The following is an 18,384-nucleotide window of genomic DNA, read 5'->3' as shown; positions in this document are numbered from 1 at the left end:
GCACTTGCAGAGCTCTCTGCTGTATTTCCTCACCTTGAATCTTTGCTTTTTGTGTCGAGCTACCTCAGTACCAGAGGGAAACGAAATGTTTTTGAACTCCCACACAAACGGTTCCATATATAGACTGCAAACAGATGTTTTAATAGCCATTTCCTGCACACCACACACAGCCTTTTTCCTTTCTCTAGTTTAGGGATTTCTCATTTCTGCAAACTTTTTAATTACTATCTATTCATCTGTCCCACTTCACATCAAACAGAAGTACAGACTACACCTAACTCCACAATCATCTTTCATTTAAAGAGGTTCTCAGAACGGTTTTCTGTAGCTTCTCTGGGCAGTCAAACCAAAGGCAGAACTTACTTCTGGAAGCAATGGGTACCAATGAGAACTCAGTGTCTGTGAATTAGTGTCCTGCCACAGATGAGAACAAATCTCTTACCTGTTGTGGCCCAAACCTCTCAATGCAAAAAATAACAGAAGTTTTAACCAAATAAGTGCAATTCCTGAGCAAAGCAACAGACAAAAGGAACAGATTAACTTGTGATAACAGAAATGATTTCTCTTGTGCAAGTGCAGTTACCAGCAATTGGAGGGAAATACCCTTATTTATGTACTAGCACATCATGTATGCCATGCAGGTATTAGGACTCCATACCCTATGCACAGACACGTTGGTAAGCACATACCCAAACACCCAAATGTCTGCCAGCACAGCATCTTTTGTGTGATAGATACCTATGCAAGTAGGTTTTCCTAGGAATCCCACATGTCCTTGGAAACAAAACTACACGTGTGGCCATTTTAATGCTCACCCTTTTTTTTCCTGCTTCTTTTGTTATTAATTTTTCCCTCCGGAAACCCTCTGAAGTTTGAGCTGGTAGATGCATCTGAAACAGCAACCACTACATTTACACATATCCTTTTGCAGAAACAGGAGATTCTTTGATGGCCAAAAATTAAATGTCTTCCCACCTATGAAGGGGAAGGCACACACGGTTCGGGTACGATGGATAGGTATTGCAACTCACATGTGCTTTACAAATGAGAGGAATGCCCATATGTGCTTTGTAGGTTACAACAGGCTCCATCACATCTTCAGTGACAGCAGGAATGGCTCAACAGCTATGCAAAGATCTGGCAGTACAAAGTGTTATTTGTCAATAAGTGTGTTATTGACCTCATCATCAACCTCTGCCACGACAGCGATGTTCGTGTCACTGAAAAATAGTCTTAAAGACGGTGCATACCTTTAATGAGACTTGTCAAGGCCAGGAGTGGGGCTTTGCTTCAGTACCTGATGTAATTCTCCCTGTGGTGTTTGCTGGCCAGCCTCCAATACACAAAGAAATACATTCAATATGCAAAGTCACAAAGTCACATCCCAACAGTCATTCATCGATCCTAGACTTGATGGCTCCTACAACTTGAAATATTGAGGAAGGAGATAAGTATTAAACACAGATCCTTAGTCATGTTCCACATACACCACACAGACAATTCTTGAATTACTGCCTGGCACACTTGGGGTATTAAAAATGCTGCAAATTTAAGAAATCAGAACATCAGTGGAAAAGTTTGCCATGCAAGTGTAGAGCTCACTGCCAAAATTTCAGGGTTGAGGAGGTGAGCTTAAACTAGGAAAGATTATTATGAGCCACCTTCAGCAAAAGAGAGTTGGTTTCTGCGATGCTTGAAAGGTGGGAAAGCAGTACAGGAAAGAGCTGCTGTGTGACATAGGGTGGGAACCTCCAAATTTAGCATCACAATAGAAGAAAGTATTTTATTTCATATAAAGGCATATAATACCCAGATATTCCATTTTTCTAGGGCAAAAGTAACAAAAAATGTAAATAATAAATTAATGAGAAGAAAATGCATGGGGAAGGCCCAGGCCTGGTAACTCAAGTGGGGTGCTGGGCCCACCACAAACACCTGTTTTTGAACACGAGGAAAGGGCCTCCAGGGAGGTGAAAGCAGAGAAGATGCATGTCCCCACTTTCTGCAGCCCCAGGTGAGGTTGCAGCATCAGTGGTCAGGCACAGCACCAAAGGGCTTAAACTAGAAGGAAGGAAGCATGTAAACAGTGTATAAACAATTTTAACTAACCTAAAACCATTTTTACAAAGCTTCAACCTACTGCAGGAAACTTTTCCTATCACAAATATAGATTGAGCCTTTAGTGAAACAGCAGCGTGATTTTGGCCACTAAACATTTTGAACCTCCCCCCCATATACACACACACACACACACATTCCAGTCAAAATTGGAGCAGGAAGGGACTCAGTGCAGGCTTAAAGTATGAGGGCTGTGTAACAGCTCTAGGGATTACTCTCGTTTGAGTGGAGAAGTAGATTGTTGAACAACAGGCATCACACAAAAAAACAGGTCTCTGCTTCCTCAGAAACACTTATCTTTTCTCAAGATCCTCTTTAAGGAAGCAGCTACAGCAGCACAACACTAAATTAACCCCTAATTGTACTGTTAGAGTGAGGTTGGTGCTGAAAAAAGTGTGAAATTTAGCAAATGCAGATCACTACAAAAACAAGGAAGAAATTACAATATAACCCATCATACCATGAATTCAAATTAACAGGTAGGCTTTCCTAAAGTTGGATTCTCTGAGACAATGGCATTTGCAGGATTTTCCAGACAATGTGAACACAAAACAGCATTTAACTTACCTACATGCAGGAATTTCTGCTCAGTCCCAAGCAGGGGCAAAGCCATTTGCCCTACAACCAGCACCTGAGGTGGGGCAAGCAAATTACCTATAACCATTGCAAAAAGCCACCAGAGGAGGTGAAAGGCCTGACTTTTTCCACAGGCACTGAGGGTTAGTGCCTGTGTCAGGGGAAGGACCAGAAACTCCAGCTCCAGCAGCTGCTGCTGCCAGGGCAATACATCACAGGTCAGGTAAAGGCACCCAGGCCTGGATAGTTGTGTGCTTCCTGCACTACGAAGAGCTGCCTGTCAGCAGGCATCTGTCGGAAAGCACAAACAAAAGGGTGTTTGGGCAAGGTTCACTACCCCCCACGCTCTGCCCCCATCTCTGCTTTACATTAAAATTGTAGGAGGTGAGCAGGGACCAGAAGATGCAGGGGAGGAGGAGTGGGTGTGTCCTGCCAGGCCATGCGCCAGGTGGAGCTCAGAGATGTAATCCTGGCCAGCATTCAGGGCACTTGGGCACCTGACCCAGATTCCTTATGTTCCACTACCTTGAACACCACGAGGGACAAAATCTCCCCTTCACCACACCTGTGACACTGTTGTTGCTAGAGCTGTCTCTTGTGCCCAGAGGAGAGCAAGAGGTGGCTGGAACAGGATGGATGGAAGCTTGCAGCACCGTTTCTTTGCTTACGTTTCTTCCCTTTGTTTTCTAAGCTTCCTTTCCATCATCTGAGTGGCATAGCCTGTAGTATACTGAAAGCCTGATAATAAGACAGATGACATCTGTTTAGGTCACATCTTAGAAAGGATTAATGCTTCTCAGGACTTACAAGCTACAGCTTAGTACTCTGCTATCTGAACACATGGGCCCTGGTACATGTGATGGCTGTCAGCTCAAGACTCAGCACTTCTACAGCTCAAGAAACATGGAAGCTGGACATCCAAATGACCATGGCAAAGGATATGCACCATTTTCTTCACTGATGCAGACTGGTAGTAAAAGCCACAAGTGATTGTGTGCTTAGTCTGATGAAGGAGCTCCAGGAGGAAAAACAACTCCACAGCACTGGTTTTGCCTGGGGCGGGGGTGCTGCCCCACAGAAAATGACAGGCTCATTCCAGATGGCAGAGGTTGGGAAGTGGAGCACACCCATTTTTATACTGAGCTCCCCCTTGTAGAGGGGCAGGGGAGTGGGATGACCCAGACTGTAGCACCAGCAGAAAGCACCACAGCTCCCTCCCTCAGCAGGCAGGAAGTATTTGTGGACACGATGTACTTGCAGACTCAAGCAGCCCAAGGCTCTGTGCACAGGCTCACAGGCATCAGATTCCCCTTTTTTTTGCAGAGGGTCAGCTGGATCTTGTGACCTGAGTAAATAACAAGGCTTTGGAAAGAAGCTCAATAGGCACATTGTGTTCTTAATTTCAGATCCATAGTTCCGAATGGAGAAAAAAGAAATAAAACTCAGAAATCAATCTTAGAGCCCTAAAGTCCTCTGGAAGGGAAAGATGAGTGGCTGACGCAGCAAGTTCCACTAAGTTATTTAACTGATACTGTGGAAGTTGATTAGAATTATTTATTTCCACCCCATAAACCCACATGCTGCCTCTTTCTCTCTTGCCAATTAACAGTATTACTTAGCACTAATAGACTGTTTTCATTTTCAAGGGGCTTAGGAAGACAAATTAATCACCTCAACATGCCTGAAAGGAACAGATGGCAATGAAGTATTAACATTGCAATTTCACAGTTGGAAAAGCTCCTGAAAGAGGGGGCAGCAGGAGTGTTTGGAGGGCACCTGGCCCTGCTCCCTGTATGGAGCTGGGGTTCCTCAGTCTTGTCTCCACTTTGAGCTTCTGCTCTAACCCAACCTCACCACACGTTACTTTTTCTGAGCAAAGTTACACTGTTTTTCTTATTCCATCTTTAACAGGGGTAACATCCCTCCAGAAGGCCTCTTGCCTCACCACATCTCCAGACAGGTTCTTACTGTTTTGGATTTAAAAGACTAAATGTCTATCCAATAATGCAATTAGTCCAGCCTGTCATTATTTCTTACTGGTTATAAGCAGAGAAGTGATCAGGAAGAAATACATTCCCCTGTCCATACAGAGGGGATGCTCTTTTTCCCTAGAACATCTTGGCTACATTTGGGTACATAACAGCTGACTGCTTTTGCCTCCTCCCACTTGCCCTGTCTCAGAGGACCATGGGCATGGAGCAGCATTGCTCCCTGGGGCCTTTTGGCTCAGCCCTATGACACACACTTCCTTAAGCTACACCTGGAAGGAAGATAAGCTTTCTCTAGAGCAGGGGTTCCCACAGCAAAACTTGTGTCTAAAGCGAGGGCTCTGCGGCCATCCTTAACAGAACCAGCTCAGGATCCAGGTCTCTTCCAGCAGCAGGAGCCCAAATCTAAGTGGTCTGCAGACACCACAGAGTGAACTGGGAGTGAGAGAGAGCCCACAGCACCCCTGTCACAGGCTGCCAGCCTTCAGAGAGCCCCTCAGCAGCGCATCCCCATCCAGCTGCTGCCTCCTCAGCGCCCCGGGGCAGCAGGAATCGCTGGAGAGTTTGTTATGGGGGCAGCCACGTTACTGGGCCTGGAGTGAATTTGGTTAGGTGGCCTTTCCACTCGATTCCCAGACATTAAGCAACCTGTCACACACACAACTCTAGAAAGCTGCTCCTCAGAACAAACGGACATTGTCAGGAGAGGACCAAACAATAAGGACAGTGATTTTAAAAGTGACCGATATGACAATGACAAAGCAACTTTTTAGTAGTTTGTTGTTTTTTAAAAATTGATTTAACTATGGGAGGTTTTTATTTAAAACATTGAGAGAATATTCTCTATTTCAGTATTTAACCCCACAGTCAAAGGTTATCTCAAATAGCAACTGTGCAATGATAATAGTCAGTGTCAAACGTCTGACAGGTTTTGGTCTCTCCTCTAGGAATGGTAACAGTAAATAATGATTCAGAGTGAAATGAATTATTCTAACGCCTTTTCAGAGCCCTTTCTCCAGCACACTGATATTAGTATCAATTCCCTTTAACCTGCGCAGAGCCACTGAGCTAAGCATCTCAGCCCACTATCAATCTCTCAGCCTCAAGTATCATATACAATGAAATCCTTCTAGAGACATTAGTTAGTGTGTATGGACAACATAACATATCCAAAACACTGCATTAGCTGTGGCTGTTCCCATATGTTAAGGGAAACAAGGAGCACCGAGGCAAAATGGTTAGAGCACCCAGTGTGTCAGTGCAGCCCTCACTGAGGATTCCAGGGAAAGCCAATCCCAATTTCCTCAGCTGTAACTGGTACCTCAGCATTCAGGCTGGGGAGCAGAGGCAACACAATGCAGTGCAAACTGGTTTTCAAATGGGCTCAAGAAAATAATACGCCCTGATTTCACCTTGGCTTGATAAGCATCTGTGTTCGGCATTGACCCACTCAGTTATAAATCCAGTATGAGCTTTTCTGCTACTTTATTCATATTTGAAAATAGAATGTAATGGATTTGGATTTTCCTAAGTTAGAAAACATTAAAAAACAGAATCAGAGTTCTCACATTTATAAGAGTAACACTTAAACAGAGAATACTTAATACACAATGTGGCTGCATTTAATTTTTTTTTAAAATTGAACCCAAATGCAAAGTGAATCCAAATTGCCTTTTTTTTTGAGGCATCTATCATACAAGAGAAAAGACTTATTTTATCCATGCAGCTGATATTCAGATTAGTGTTTCAGTTGGTATTTTTTTCCTTAAATCTCCATTAATATACGTTGTACTTTAAACCTTTGCAAAAGCGTAGGAAATCCTCAAACATAAACACTATTTTTATAAACAACAACAACTGCAATTATCATCCTAAAGACTGTAATAAGTGAGCATCTGTTTTTCTGGACTTGCAAATCATTGGTATCCTCTCTCCTTACCTGTTATTTTTCTCATCCAGGAATGATAATCAGTATTTAGGACTGTGGCAGCAATGCACAAACCACAAATAATTGCCACCAGAGCCGTATGAAATCCAAGAGTTGTTCCAGTTTTTATAGTACAACAGCCAAAGGATTCCAGGGACTTGGCCATGTTGTTCCAATCCCTTCTGCAAACTATCTCTTTCTGACAAGTTTGATACTGGTCCTATTTTATCACCTTCCTAGAGCAGGGGGGCTTTATTTTAGAGGGGTTCTTGGATTGGCAGGGGTGGGAAAGAGAATACAGGTTATTCCACACGTCAAATAGCTTAAAAGTATGGATTATGATGGCCATGGGAACAAGGTACACTTGCTATTTTAAAGGTTTAGTTTGACTCTTCAAATCTTTAATTCTCCTGCACACCCAACGACAAGCTAATAGACAACACAAGGTTTTAGACCACCATAGTGCTTGAAATTCTCAAAGTGTAATATTTGAAGAAAGGGAGAAATCAGCGTTTGATACTCTGGGCCATAAAATAAGTTCATATAGAAACTGTTTAGCTAAACTCTAAATACCAGCAGAGTGATTTTATTTAGCTACTCATTACTTCTTTACTTCTATTAAAGCTTAAAGAAAAGGAATTTTAACATCCAGGATCATTATCAAAACTTGGATGCTCAGAGCTATAGAAGCATCCTGAGTAAGGCATCATATTCCAGTGGTTTCAGACTTGGTTTGTATAAAACTCATTTTGAGCTCAGACTTCATTGAGGCCAAAGTCCCAGGGCCTGAATGAAGCCTCCTGAACTCAAAGCGAATTTCACAGCAGCCAGCTCTGCTTAATTCCACTTTCTCCAGGAGTGAAAATTTGATCTTCAGCCACTCTATATTATTAAATTAATGCATCACAGCTCATTGACCAAAGGCCACGTATGACACTGGGAATGGTATTCTCAGCTTCCTTGACAAACCTTTCACTTCAAGCAGGCCCTGCACCATGGCTGCATTACACTATCATAAAAGGTTTCTCACTGAGAAATGGTTTGCAAAGTTGTTTTTAGGAGAAAATAAATCTTTAAGCTGCCCAAATGACCAAGGCACTCGGAACAAATAACCTTAGAGCTGTACTTTGGGGAAGACACAAGGTCTGACTTTCAGCAGGCGCTTGACGTCAGACCAGAGAAGAAACACAAGACGAGCAAAGGTTACATGCAAACTGTCCCCTGTGGCTTATGCAACAGCCAAATAACCACTGATCAGGATAGATGCACATAAAAAGAACTCACTGGAAATTACTTTTAATATAAGCAAAACAAAACTGCTTACGAGTTGCAGGGTATGATGTGTGACAGACTAATCTGAACACCTTCTGTTTTATGTCTCTAAAACAAGCATTCAGTAAGTAATTCACATTACACGAGTCATCTTTGGTAATACTGTACATTTGTGTCAATTGCTTGGTAAACATCAGTTCTGGATATTTATAGTGTAATTCATCATAACTACAAACTAATTGGAAAGTTGGAGGAGCATCCAATGTACGTGAGCTCGCAGAGGGAAGAGTTCAGACTAGTAATACTGAAATTACTTCACAGTTACGTAGAAAAAGTTACAATTCTTTGTCATAGAGCATTACACTAGTTTGTCATTCTACAGTTAAAGTGGGCTTATAGTCAGCATTTTTATAAATTAACAGCAAAAGCTCCCAAAACGATTTAAGGGAGTAGGATTGAAAGCTAAGAACTTTGATGAAAGCGTAATTTTCTAACTTTGTTTTCTAGCCCTAAATTATTAAAATACAGAAAAAATCATCATTATTTTAAAAAGATGCATCATTTAGAAAAGAAGTTTCATTCCTTACAATACAGTTTAAAATAACACAGAAGAAAACAGCGCTACATTACATACAGTCAAGAGCATTCGGACGACAGGATGTAGATACCAGCTTATGTTCTCTGTTATATGGCCCAACCACAGGTTTTTCCTTGCTTTGATGTATATTCGATGATCACTGAACTTCTCCCACTTATCCTGATGTGGACTGTGTTATCAGTTAAGAGTGGGCATTTATTTACAATTTAAAAGCAGCACAGCTATCCTGCATCCTACAGCTGTGCTCACTCCACTGCAGTGCTGGAACGAGCACAACAGCTTGGATATCTCAGGGAATGCATCACTGTCCTGAAAGGCCTTTTTTTTGCTGGTTTTTCAGGAGGTGGCTCCTCATTACTTTTCTCAGCCACCTCAGCAGGCTCTGTCTGGAATTGTTCTATTTGAAACTCGAGGTGTTTTTGAATGGCTACCCCGAGAACTTCTGGATCCACGGATGCCCCATACACTTCCCATGTCATTCCTTCATCATCCCACCTCACTTCACGTACTGGAGTTTTGGGGGCCTCCAAGTCTTGCTCCAGGTTCACCTCTGGGAACACATGTGGGTGACCTTCTGCTGCAGCTGCTGGGCTTGTAGCCACAGATTTGCATTCCATGGTCGGAAGAGTTTGTACCTCGGCATCTCTACGCTCAAGAGGTGGTTTCAGTCCTCTGGTTAAATCATTCATAGAGGTCATAGTCCACATATCCTTAGTTGTCACTACCATGTCTGCACCTTGCTGGCTGCTGAGGGCAACGCAGGCAGCCTTGGTTTCTGGAGGAGCTCTCTCCTGATGAGCACAGTGCTGAGCGTGCTGCAGTTGTTCTCCAGGAACACTACAGCACTTCAGGACTCTCTTGGCATCCAGGCCCGATTCACTCACTGAAGACACCAGCTTAGGATAGGTCAGAATGTCTGAAGCAGAAAAGGAATGAAAATAGCCAGGTGCTGCTGGCTCTCTTCCTGTCTCACTTACGGAGCACACCAACCGTGGAACGAGCTGTATGGACGGGATGGGCAAGGAGTGGCAGTAGGCAGGGATGGTGGCATCTGCCTTCAAGGCATCCTGCCTTATACTGCAGGGCCCTGCAGAGTTGTTATGAACTGCCATCACCATGGGGGAGTATGCAGGGTTTGGAATATTACCATAAGTCAGACCGCCATGGATAATCCCAGTGGCTTGATTGAATATTGTCCTGTTTGGGAAACCATTTCCAGGCATGTGGTGTCCTAGAACAGCAGCGTGAAACGTTCCAGGATCTGTGTAAACAGTAGTGTTACGCGGAATAGTGCCACTGTCAAAGGTGTTTGTGGGTACTTGTTGGTCTCTAGGCAGGACTGGAAGATGAGTCACAAGGTTTTGATAGTGAGATGTGTTTTCATTTGTTTCTGATCCAAACCTCTGTGTTGGGAAGGACATCCTAGCCCCTGGTGGGCCATGTCTGCAGCTAGAAGAGCTCAGGTTGGAGTGGGTGGCACTGGTTTCTATGTGAGTGACATAAGTCTGCTGTTTGCAGCTGCAGGTTAGGTCTGAGTGGCTTCTCTGAAGGGCAGTTCTTGATTCTTGCATTTCACACATGCTTTGCTGGTGAGCAGCACAGGCTGAAGAAACATTCTCAGCGGTGCTGCTCTTTACACACATCTTAGCATCCCCCACTTCCCAGGATGCTGAAGGCTGTTCAGTGATAAGGAAATGGTTTGTAGTCTTAGTTCTGCTCTCTGAACGGTCATTTGCTGACTGGTCACTTATGATTTGGACCTCTGATCCAAGTCCCATCCTCCCAGGCTGTGAGGAGGACCACCCAGGACTCTGCACACTCCTTCCATCACTCTTGTTTTCCAGGGTATGGCAGATGGTGCTACTGTAGCTTTTCTTCAGCTCCTGTTTGTTGTTTAGCCTTTCCTCTAGACTTGATTGCCCAATACAAGTCAGATTTGAGGAGCTCTTGGACAGGGGGTGACTGTTGACATTCAAGAGTCTGTGACAAGTAGAACTTAGCGAGTCCTGGTAGGAATGAGTGTGGAGCTGGTGGCTGTCAGCTGACATGGCAAAAAAGAGAGATCTGCAGAAAGTGGTGGAGAAGAAAAAGAAGCAATTTAAGAAGGAAATAAATGTACCAGAAACTATAATCTCTATTGCCTTCTGCCTGGGTTTCTTGCTATTCACAGTTCACAAATACCTTTGAAAAAGCGCAGTATTCTAGTCTATGTGTACTCAGTTTCCACAAAGGGTTTTTCCCTAAATTAGATTCAGATTTTATTGAAATTCTGGTGAGGATTTTTTGTTTTGTTTTGTTTTTTTGGTTGGTTGGTTTTTTCCATTTCACAAAACACAAAGGGAAAAAATTTTCTTGGTTTCTACCTTTTAACAAAAACAATCCCAACTATCATCTCCCCTGAATTCACTGGAGCTATTTTTGGGACATGCAGAGATGTCATGTAACTTAAGCAAAGACAGATGTATTTTCAAACAAGATAACTCTTTGCCACAGTGCTCATTAAGCCAACAATGTTAACTGATTGTCAAAACAAAGAAATGTTCAGTTTTTAGTCTCTTGACATCATAATTTCAGAACTTATCCAGCTATTGCTGGAGCTTTCAAACATTACCAAAGCCGTTAACAGCTGAACAAGTTCTCCCTTTTCCCCATACTCAAGTTTCTTCACATTTCATTTCACAAGAAGATCACTATTTTAGTCAACTGTTTTCCCAGACTCCACACAAGTGAACTGTAGGTATGAACAAAACTGGTTTGGCTACCTGTGGTACAGGAGACGTGACATGAAACCCAAAGAAATGAGCTCTCCCAGGCCTGTGTGGAGTCAGTGCCAGTGTTCCCAGAACAAATAGTGCTGGGCAGCACAGGGCACTGATGCCCAGCTGGACTGTGACAGCTCAGGGGGCTTTCTAGCTTGTGCTGACCACTGGCACCATAGGAGGTGGCAGCAAAGAGGGATCCAGTGAAAGGCGGGAGATGAAATTCCTCTAGGAACCATAAAGGCCCAAGGAGAGTCTGCACCTCAGCACAGACTCTGTTAAGGGTACATGCTTTGGGCTGCTTGGGCTGATCACCTTTGGGAATCCACAAGTTCATGCTGGCTGTGGAAAGTGCACACTCACTGCACTGAAAGTAGGGTAAAAACAAAACAAGAAAATCTTTAACCAAAGTGTTGTGGTTCTTCTGTCCTTTTTTCAGTCACTTCTTGTTCCTTCTGGTGGATGTAGCTGTACATTGTTAACACTTACGTTAGCACTGCCACAACTAAGAAAAGTTATGATTGAAGATTTTGAATCTAACCAGATTTAGTGACTTATTTTTGCTGATTCAATCAGATCTTCCACTGATTGACTGTGCACATTCCCTCGGTGTCACAGAGGTATTGCAATATTTGCATAACTAGGATATTTTAATATGCTCATGTATCTGTAACTACACACATAGGTGTATTTCTTTTCTACAAGAACTCATTCTGTTGAACAAGAAAATCTAGAGCATTTTTGCATTACTTCGAGGTCAAGTACTACTGGATATTTTGTCGTGCAGATGTATAGTGGAAGCCACAGTTTCTCATTTAAGACAACTTTCCCCCAGATGTTCTCTATACACTCTGCCTCCCAAGCAGGTCTCCTACAGAAACCTGCACAACTGTACACTGTATCTCTAAAATAAAAATGAATGTGCGGAACAAAAAAGGTACATACCCGTGGTGAACAAAAGCATTCTGCAAATGTAACAGGAAAATTCACTCATTACACCAAGAACATGGTGGCTGCAAGGGCTCACATTTGACCCTCTCAGTGAGAAGCTTCTAATATGTGATCCTTCTAATGTGATATTTACAGGCTCAAAGAGTCATCTACCAAACAGCACAACTGATAAAGAGCATGCCTTTTGCTCCATCCACAAACCAAGAGCTCTACTGCTGATCCAGGCAGCTATCAGTGCTTGTAATTCCATTTTTACTGGTAACTTTGGCAGGCTAACAGGTTGCAATTTTCCCATCACCTGAAATCCAGTTGTGTTGCCTGTTTTCCATAATGAAATTAAATTGAGCATGACAACATTAAAAAATAATAATATTTGCAATCACTTCCTTGGGAAGCTTCTAACTGCTGGCTTTGTAGCAGGGACTTGTGATTGGCAGCAATATGGTCTAGCAAAGGGCTTGCTCAAATTTGGACTGTATGCAGAAAAAAGGCAGTTTCCTGTCCTTCATACATGCTTCACCTCCTCCAGCACGTTACCTGTCCTGCAGCCACTTACACACATGGGGATAGTCTGCCACACAGAGTTCAGAGGAGTCAATAGGATTAAACACCACAGCATAGCTGTCTGCAAGGTGAGAACCTTACACTTAATCTCTTTAACAGATAACACCTGCAAAGGCTCTCACACACACCGGGATGAAACAACACTGACTAGTGGGAATCCTTAGCCACACATATTGAAACTCGGGTGAAGGGAAGGCTCAAACATATCCTCTTACAGATGATACACGGCTCTGTGAACTTTGAAGGGTTCTCTCACAAAGTTTACAAGGTTCAAATACGTAAATATACACAAAGACCAAGGCTTTTATTTACTTTCTATGTGTAGCACTGCTGCAGAAACCTCTGTAACTGAAAGAAGTGATGCAATTTGAAACTGATTCATCACCTCACACAAAACAGATTCAGACAAATGAAACAGTCCAAATATAGTGACATTACTGAAAACAACATCCAGTGTGATGCTGGCAACAAAACCTCCAAGAGAACTCTGAAGAAATTTATTTTTGCCCCACTGCAGGTGAAATCAAGACCGAATGTGGGCCAATGCAACATATATTACATATGTACATGTATGACATTAAAACCAGCAACTACCCTCAGCATTCAAACATCCTTGCTCAGATAGACCAGTGTTCCAGGCTAGCACAACTGTAACAATTATCCTATGATTTGGGCCTTGAAAACAATAGGAATGATTACCAGTTAACTAAAACCACATCTTACCTTCTCACCTGAGACTTTATGACACAGTTAAGGATGGGGAAAAAAGGAAACAAAGCCCCATTCAAGCAAGATGAAACAGCTTCCTTGAGAATAATGCACTTTCCTGTCATGTTGAAATCTGGAGTTACTTTTCCCAGACAGCCTGAACATTTCTCCTTTTATAGGCCACCTACTGCTTTCCCCCTCCATTCCCTGCTCCTTTGGCCCACTCTGGAGCTCTTACACAACCAGCACATTGTGTCCACCTGGCAGAGGTAGGGCCCTGAGCCAGACTTGTGCACGTGGAGCTCTGCACGGAGAGTGACAGCTGCAGAACAGACCTGTGGCAGCCCTGGCCTTTCCTCCCCTCTGCTGCAGCCAAATGTTGCCTCAGCATTTCACAGCAGCACAAGTGAGCCTGCAGGTGTGCCACAAACAACACCAGCTTGCTGATCCCCATGACTTTTTTTTTTTTTTCAGTGGCTTAGCTCTCATGACATCAATTCATCAATCCAACCACACCGATCACTAACGTCAGCACGGGGAGGGAAAAGAAGGCTGTGCCCCTCTGGAGAAACACAAACTCACACGTGGCACAAACCCACAGCAAAGCTGTACATGCAGCGCTCTTCTTCCCAAGTCTTTGGAAGTGGCATGGAATCTCATCCCCTACTTCCCAAACCACGTTTCACACGAGCAGTGCTGGCACTGGCTGCTCAGGGTGCACAGAAATTCTTCTGTGTAGGTCCACCCCCCCACAGGAGGGGCCCACGCACCTCGTGGGCACGTGGGCACGTCCCTCGTGGGCCTGGGCGGCTCATCCAGCTGGTGACTGCGGAGAAGGAAGGAAGCAGAAGTGTCTGGATGGTCATACTGACACATCTACCAGCAAGGGGATGGGTCAGGCACCCAGAATTGTGTGACAAACTTTAAAAAAACAACAACAACAACAACAACAAAATCCAACCCCAAAACACAGGACCTGTCTAACGTCACAGTCATACACCACCACTGTATTCTGTGAATCAGCTAACTAGAAATGGATTAGCATGTGAAACACAGATAGAGACACAGCTGATTTAGTGGGTACTTAGAGACCCAAACCAGCTTTCTCTGTGCAGGCTGGGTAGAGAAGATTGCTTTGCTTAGCTTTGCTTCTTAAAAAGTAAATATATAATTTATAGGAAAGGAATTTAATTCAAAAATATCTATTGTAGGTTCTGAGTTTGTCTGAAAGATTCTAATTTTGAAGTTCAAAGGAAATCCACACCTGAATAGACAAACAAGAAAGCAGTAACTTTGAGGCAGATACTCTGCTGTGAATATATAGAAAATTGTTAGACAAGCAGAGAAAGGATTAGGATAGAAATGGAATTAACATCCACTATTTTTGGCTTAGCTTCAGATAGCTTATGAGAGGATCTAGGCTGCTTTCACTAATTCCACTGAACTACTTTAAAGCAACAAATGTGTATTTTGCTATGACTTATGATTAAAGTTGTGACCTATTTAATGCACCAGTAAATTTAGTCTCAAAATATTAAATATAATGTATGTTATCAATCGAAAGACATACACTGGTAAATTAATGATGATTATAAAATTCTTCAGTATTTTTATGTTCCACGCATGTCAATATATAAAGTGAGATTTCATGTAAAATAATAATACTCCATGTATTCCAGTATGATCATATTTAGCTCCTGTGTTATGTATCCGTTAGTGACTGCTTTCTTCCCCGCATTGGCAGGCTTCAAAACAGTGATATGACAAATGAGACATGCACAAAACAGATCATAGATTTCACAAAGAGGATAGTAACACGGGATACTGACATGAGATGATGTGCAAATAACAAAAGAAATCCAGCCATGCGTGCATTTCCTCCAACAAGCAAAGAGAGAAACTACAAAATGCCATAAAAGTAACTCAGCTGCTGGATCCTTCTAAGATGCTTGATTTTGAGAATTCAAGAAAAAATCTACACTCCAACTTGGCAAGAGCGACTATGCTCTTTGACAGAATCATCACAGAATGGTTTGCTTTGGAAGGGACCTTAAAGATTACCTAGTTCCAACTCCCTGCCATGGCAGAGATGCCACTCACTGGATCAGGTTGCTCAGGGCTCCATCCAACCTGGCCTTGAACACTTCTAGGGATAGGGCATCCATAACTTCACTGGGCAACCTGTTCCAGTGCTTCATCACCCTCACAATAAAGAATTTCTTCCTAAAATCTAATTTAATCTCCCATCTCTTAGTTTAAAATCTTTCCACCTTGTCCTATCACTATCTGCCCATGTAAAGAGTAATTTTCCTTCTTTTTTATAAACCCCTGTTTAGTACTCTGTTAACAGTACCAACAATAGACAGTGAGGCAGTATGAATCACCTAACACATTAAACAATACAAGTTAGTTGCAGAATTTGGGAAGAGTCAGAGAAATTTAATGCTATTTACTAAAAACATGCATGCAGTGCCAGAGACTTATTTCTCTAAGACTTTCACAGTTTATTTTTGCTTTATATAACTGTGATGGTCAACCCACAAGTCAACTACACTTATAATAGTGACTGCAGGCTGTTTCACTTGTTCTCACTTTGCTGATCATACAATTAAAAAAAATAAAAATGTCCTCATAACGATTCATTTTATGCTTTCAAAACCAGCACCTGACTGCAAAATGGTGATCAGAGCCAGTTTCAGAGGTGAGAGCAATAATATGCAAATGTGGAATTTGGAAAAACATTTGGCAATTTGATCCACACCAGCATTTTTGGATGATAATTGTAAATTTTGGGTCCTTGCCCTGAATTTGCTCCTTTATTTGCATCATTCTGGCCCCACCGTGCCTCAGTAACCTGTGCAATAATCAGCTTCATAAGGCAAACACAGAATTTCTGCAATAGCACCAAACTCCAAGACAAACACATATATGTTTTATACAAGGAGAGTAGTGTGATTTTAATTAACTTAGGAGATTTACTTGAATAGAAGGCTGCTATATGTAGGTTCTTAACTCTTATTTAATCTTATTACAAACACCATGGTTATACACTTGAAAAGGCAAGAATAGTTTATGGTTAAAATGACAGAACTTTAACTACAACCTAAGGGGCAGCTGTCATGTAGCCATAAACACGGCTGACACCTGCCTGGGACACAAGACAACACACACAGGAAAACCTGAATTTCTGCCTGAACAGCCAAATTACCTCAGGTACCAGAAGCAGTACAGCATATTTACACTGTGCTCTCTTCAAGCCTGGAATTTAAGCAATGTGTCTTCCTTATTGGAATCTACGACTGAACTTCTAAGATACATGGTTACAGTGGTAAAATGACATAAAAAGGAACATCATCTAATATGACATTGATTTCTTTTAGAGCAGTACTAATTTGGAAGAGACTTATACCACCAAAATAAAAAAAAAATAAGAGCAAGGTTATGTCTAAAAATGTGTCCCTGCTTGCCCACACTGAGAATTACCAGTCATTTCCACAAGATAAGAAAGATCTGTTCTGCACTCAGAAAAAGACTGACATGCTAGTATGATGAGTTCTGATGGCCTCTCCCTAACTACTACTACTGAAAGAAACAGTTCATTAGCAGTAATCACTAACATTTATATTGGGTGGGGGGAGTCAAACCACTTGAAAGGCACTGGCAAAACAGGATTAGCCTTGGTAAAAAGCTTAGAGGTTCAAGTGTCTGGGATTAGGAGTTTTGTTGTTGTTTTTAATTGTTATTTTATTTTGGTGAATTATAAGTGAAAGGAAGAAATAGAGGAGTTACAATAGGGTAAAAGGTATCCCTTGTCACGGAACATAAAAGAATTTCTCTAAATTCTGTCAGTACAACTACTTCAATGCAACTAGATTAATAAAGACTTAGGTTGAGACCCCAATCACTTAACCTTTAATCCATCATCTTCCTGTAGGCTTTCCATTTTGGAATAGCATTATAAATGTACTATGACTTATTCAGTTCAATCTGCTAATGTCCTTTTGTGAATATTTTGGGTCATCTTAAATATTTTCAAGCATCAGACAGATCCACAGGACAGACTGGTCTGGGCACTTACAAAAGCCATCAGATGGACACAACAGATAAGTGCACACTGATGGGAATGAATGGGATCGTTTCTCAGTTCTGCACCACGAGAAGCACCGATGACAGCGGTTCATGTCCCTGGGACCATAATTCCCTGGAGGAAGAGGAGTACATTTGACAGGCTAGAAAACACGAGAGCAGAAGAGTTCTGACCCTCAGTGCACAGGACTGCAAAGGCACACTGGACAGACATCTCTCTGCATTGATTGGTAACAAAATGAGAAGGAAAGAGTCCCCTTTTTCCTGAGTCCCCTTTTTCCATCTCTGTACTGAGGAGTGAAGCAGAGACCTCCTCCCCCAAATGCTGAAGGGACTATGGATAGCCTGGTTACCAGTGACCTCACCAGGGGATAATAAATGAGTTGCCACACCAGAAAATTAATATATTCCAACATTTTCCAATATATTCACCTCAGTGCAGAAGGACAGGGCCATTGTGTCCACAGTTACCCCAACAGCGTAAGAAAAGCCATGCAAAAGGGTGAACATTCTCTTTTAAGAACCAGCAGGGACAGCCCACAGCTCTGGTACAGCCTGAGCCAGGAAGGCAGAGCTGAGAACTCTGAATTCTAAGAATAAGAAAGGCTAAAGTGAGAGTGCTACGAGAGAGGAGCCTGATATGGATGAACCCAAAGAGACTATTTCAGTGACATCTTTAGCTGAATTCCCAGGAAGGACAATTCACATGGGGCTGTAAATAAATCACTGGGAAACCAGAGGCACACTGTGTCACAAGGGAAGCATGTGTTGGGATGTAGTCCTGACACCACCGCATGATTACTGTGCAACTACGCATCCTCTTCACCACCGTTATTC

The 18,384-nt window shown here is 42.5% G+C and overlaps 1 protein-coding gene across 5 annotated transcripts in view; it reads right to left on the bottom strand.

Annotated features, from left to right (window-relative positions):
- Positions 1-6,150: 6,150 nt before the first annotated feature.
- The window catches only part of GPRIN2 (G protein regulated inducer of neurite outgrowth 2), a 33,214-nt gene continuing 20,980 nt past the window's right edge, over positions 6,151-18,384 (bottom strand). For all 5 annotated transcript variants that reach the window (XM_039379731.1, XM_039379730.1, XM_039379733.1 and 2 more), the window contains one exon: positions 6,151-10,543. In XM_039379731.1, the coding sequence (XP_039235665.1) occupies positions 8,725-10,527 (1,803 nt within the window). In that variant the 5' untranslated portion in view covers positions 10,528-10,543 and the 3' untranslated portion in view covers positions 6,151-8,724. The remainder of the gene's footprint in view (positions 10,544-18,384) is intronic.

This window comes from Pipra filicauda, unplaced genomic scaffold (genome assembly GCF_003945595.2).
Source record: "Pipra filicauda isolate LSUMZ 115617 unplaced genomic scaffold, ASM394559v2 scaffold173_size1550139_pilon, whole genome shotgun sequence".
In the NCBI taxonomy this organism is placed as follows: domain Eukaryota; kingdom Metazoa; phylum Chordata; class Aves; order Passeriformes; family Pipridae; genus Pipra; species Pipra filicauda.
Note: the sequence above shows the minus strand (reverse complement) of the source record. Positions and strands in the feature narration are given on the sequence as shown.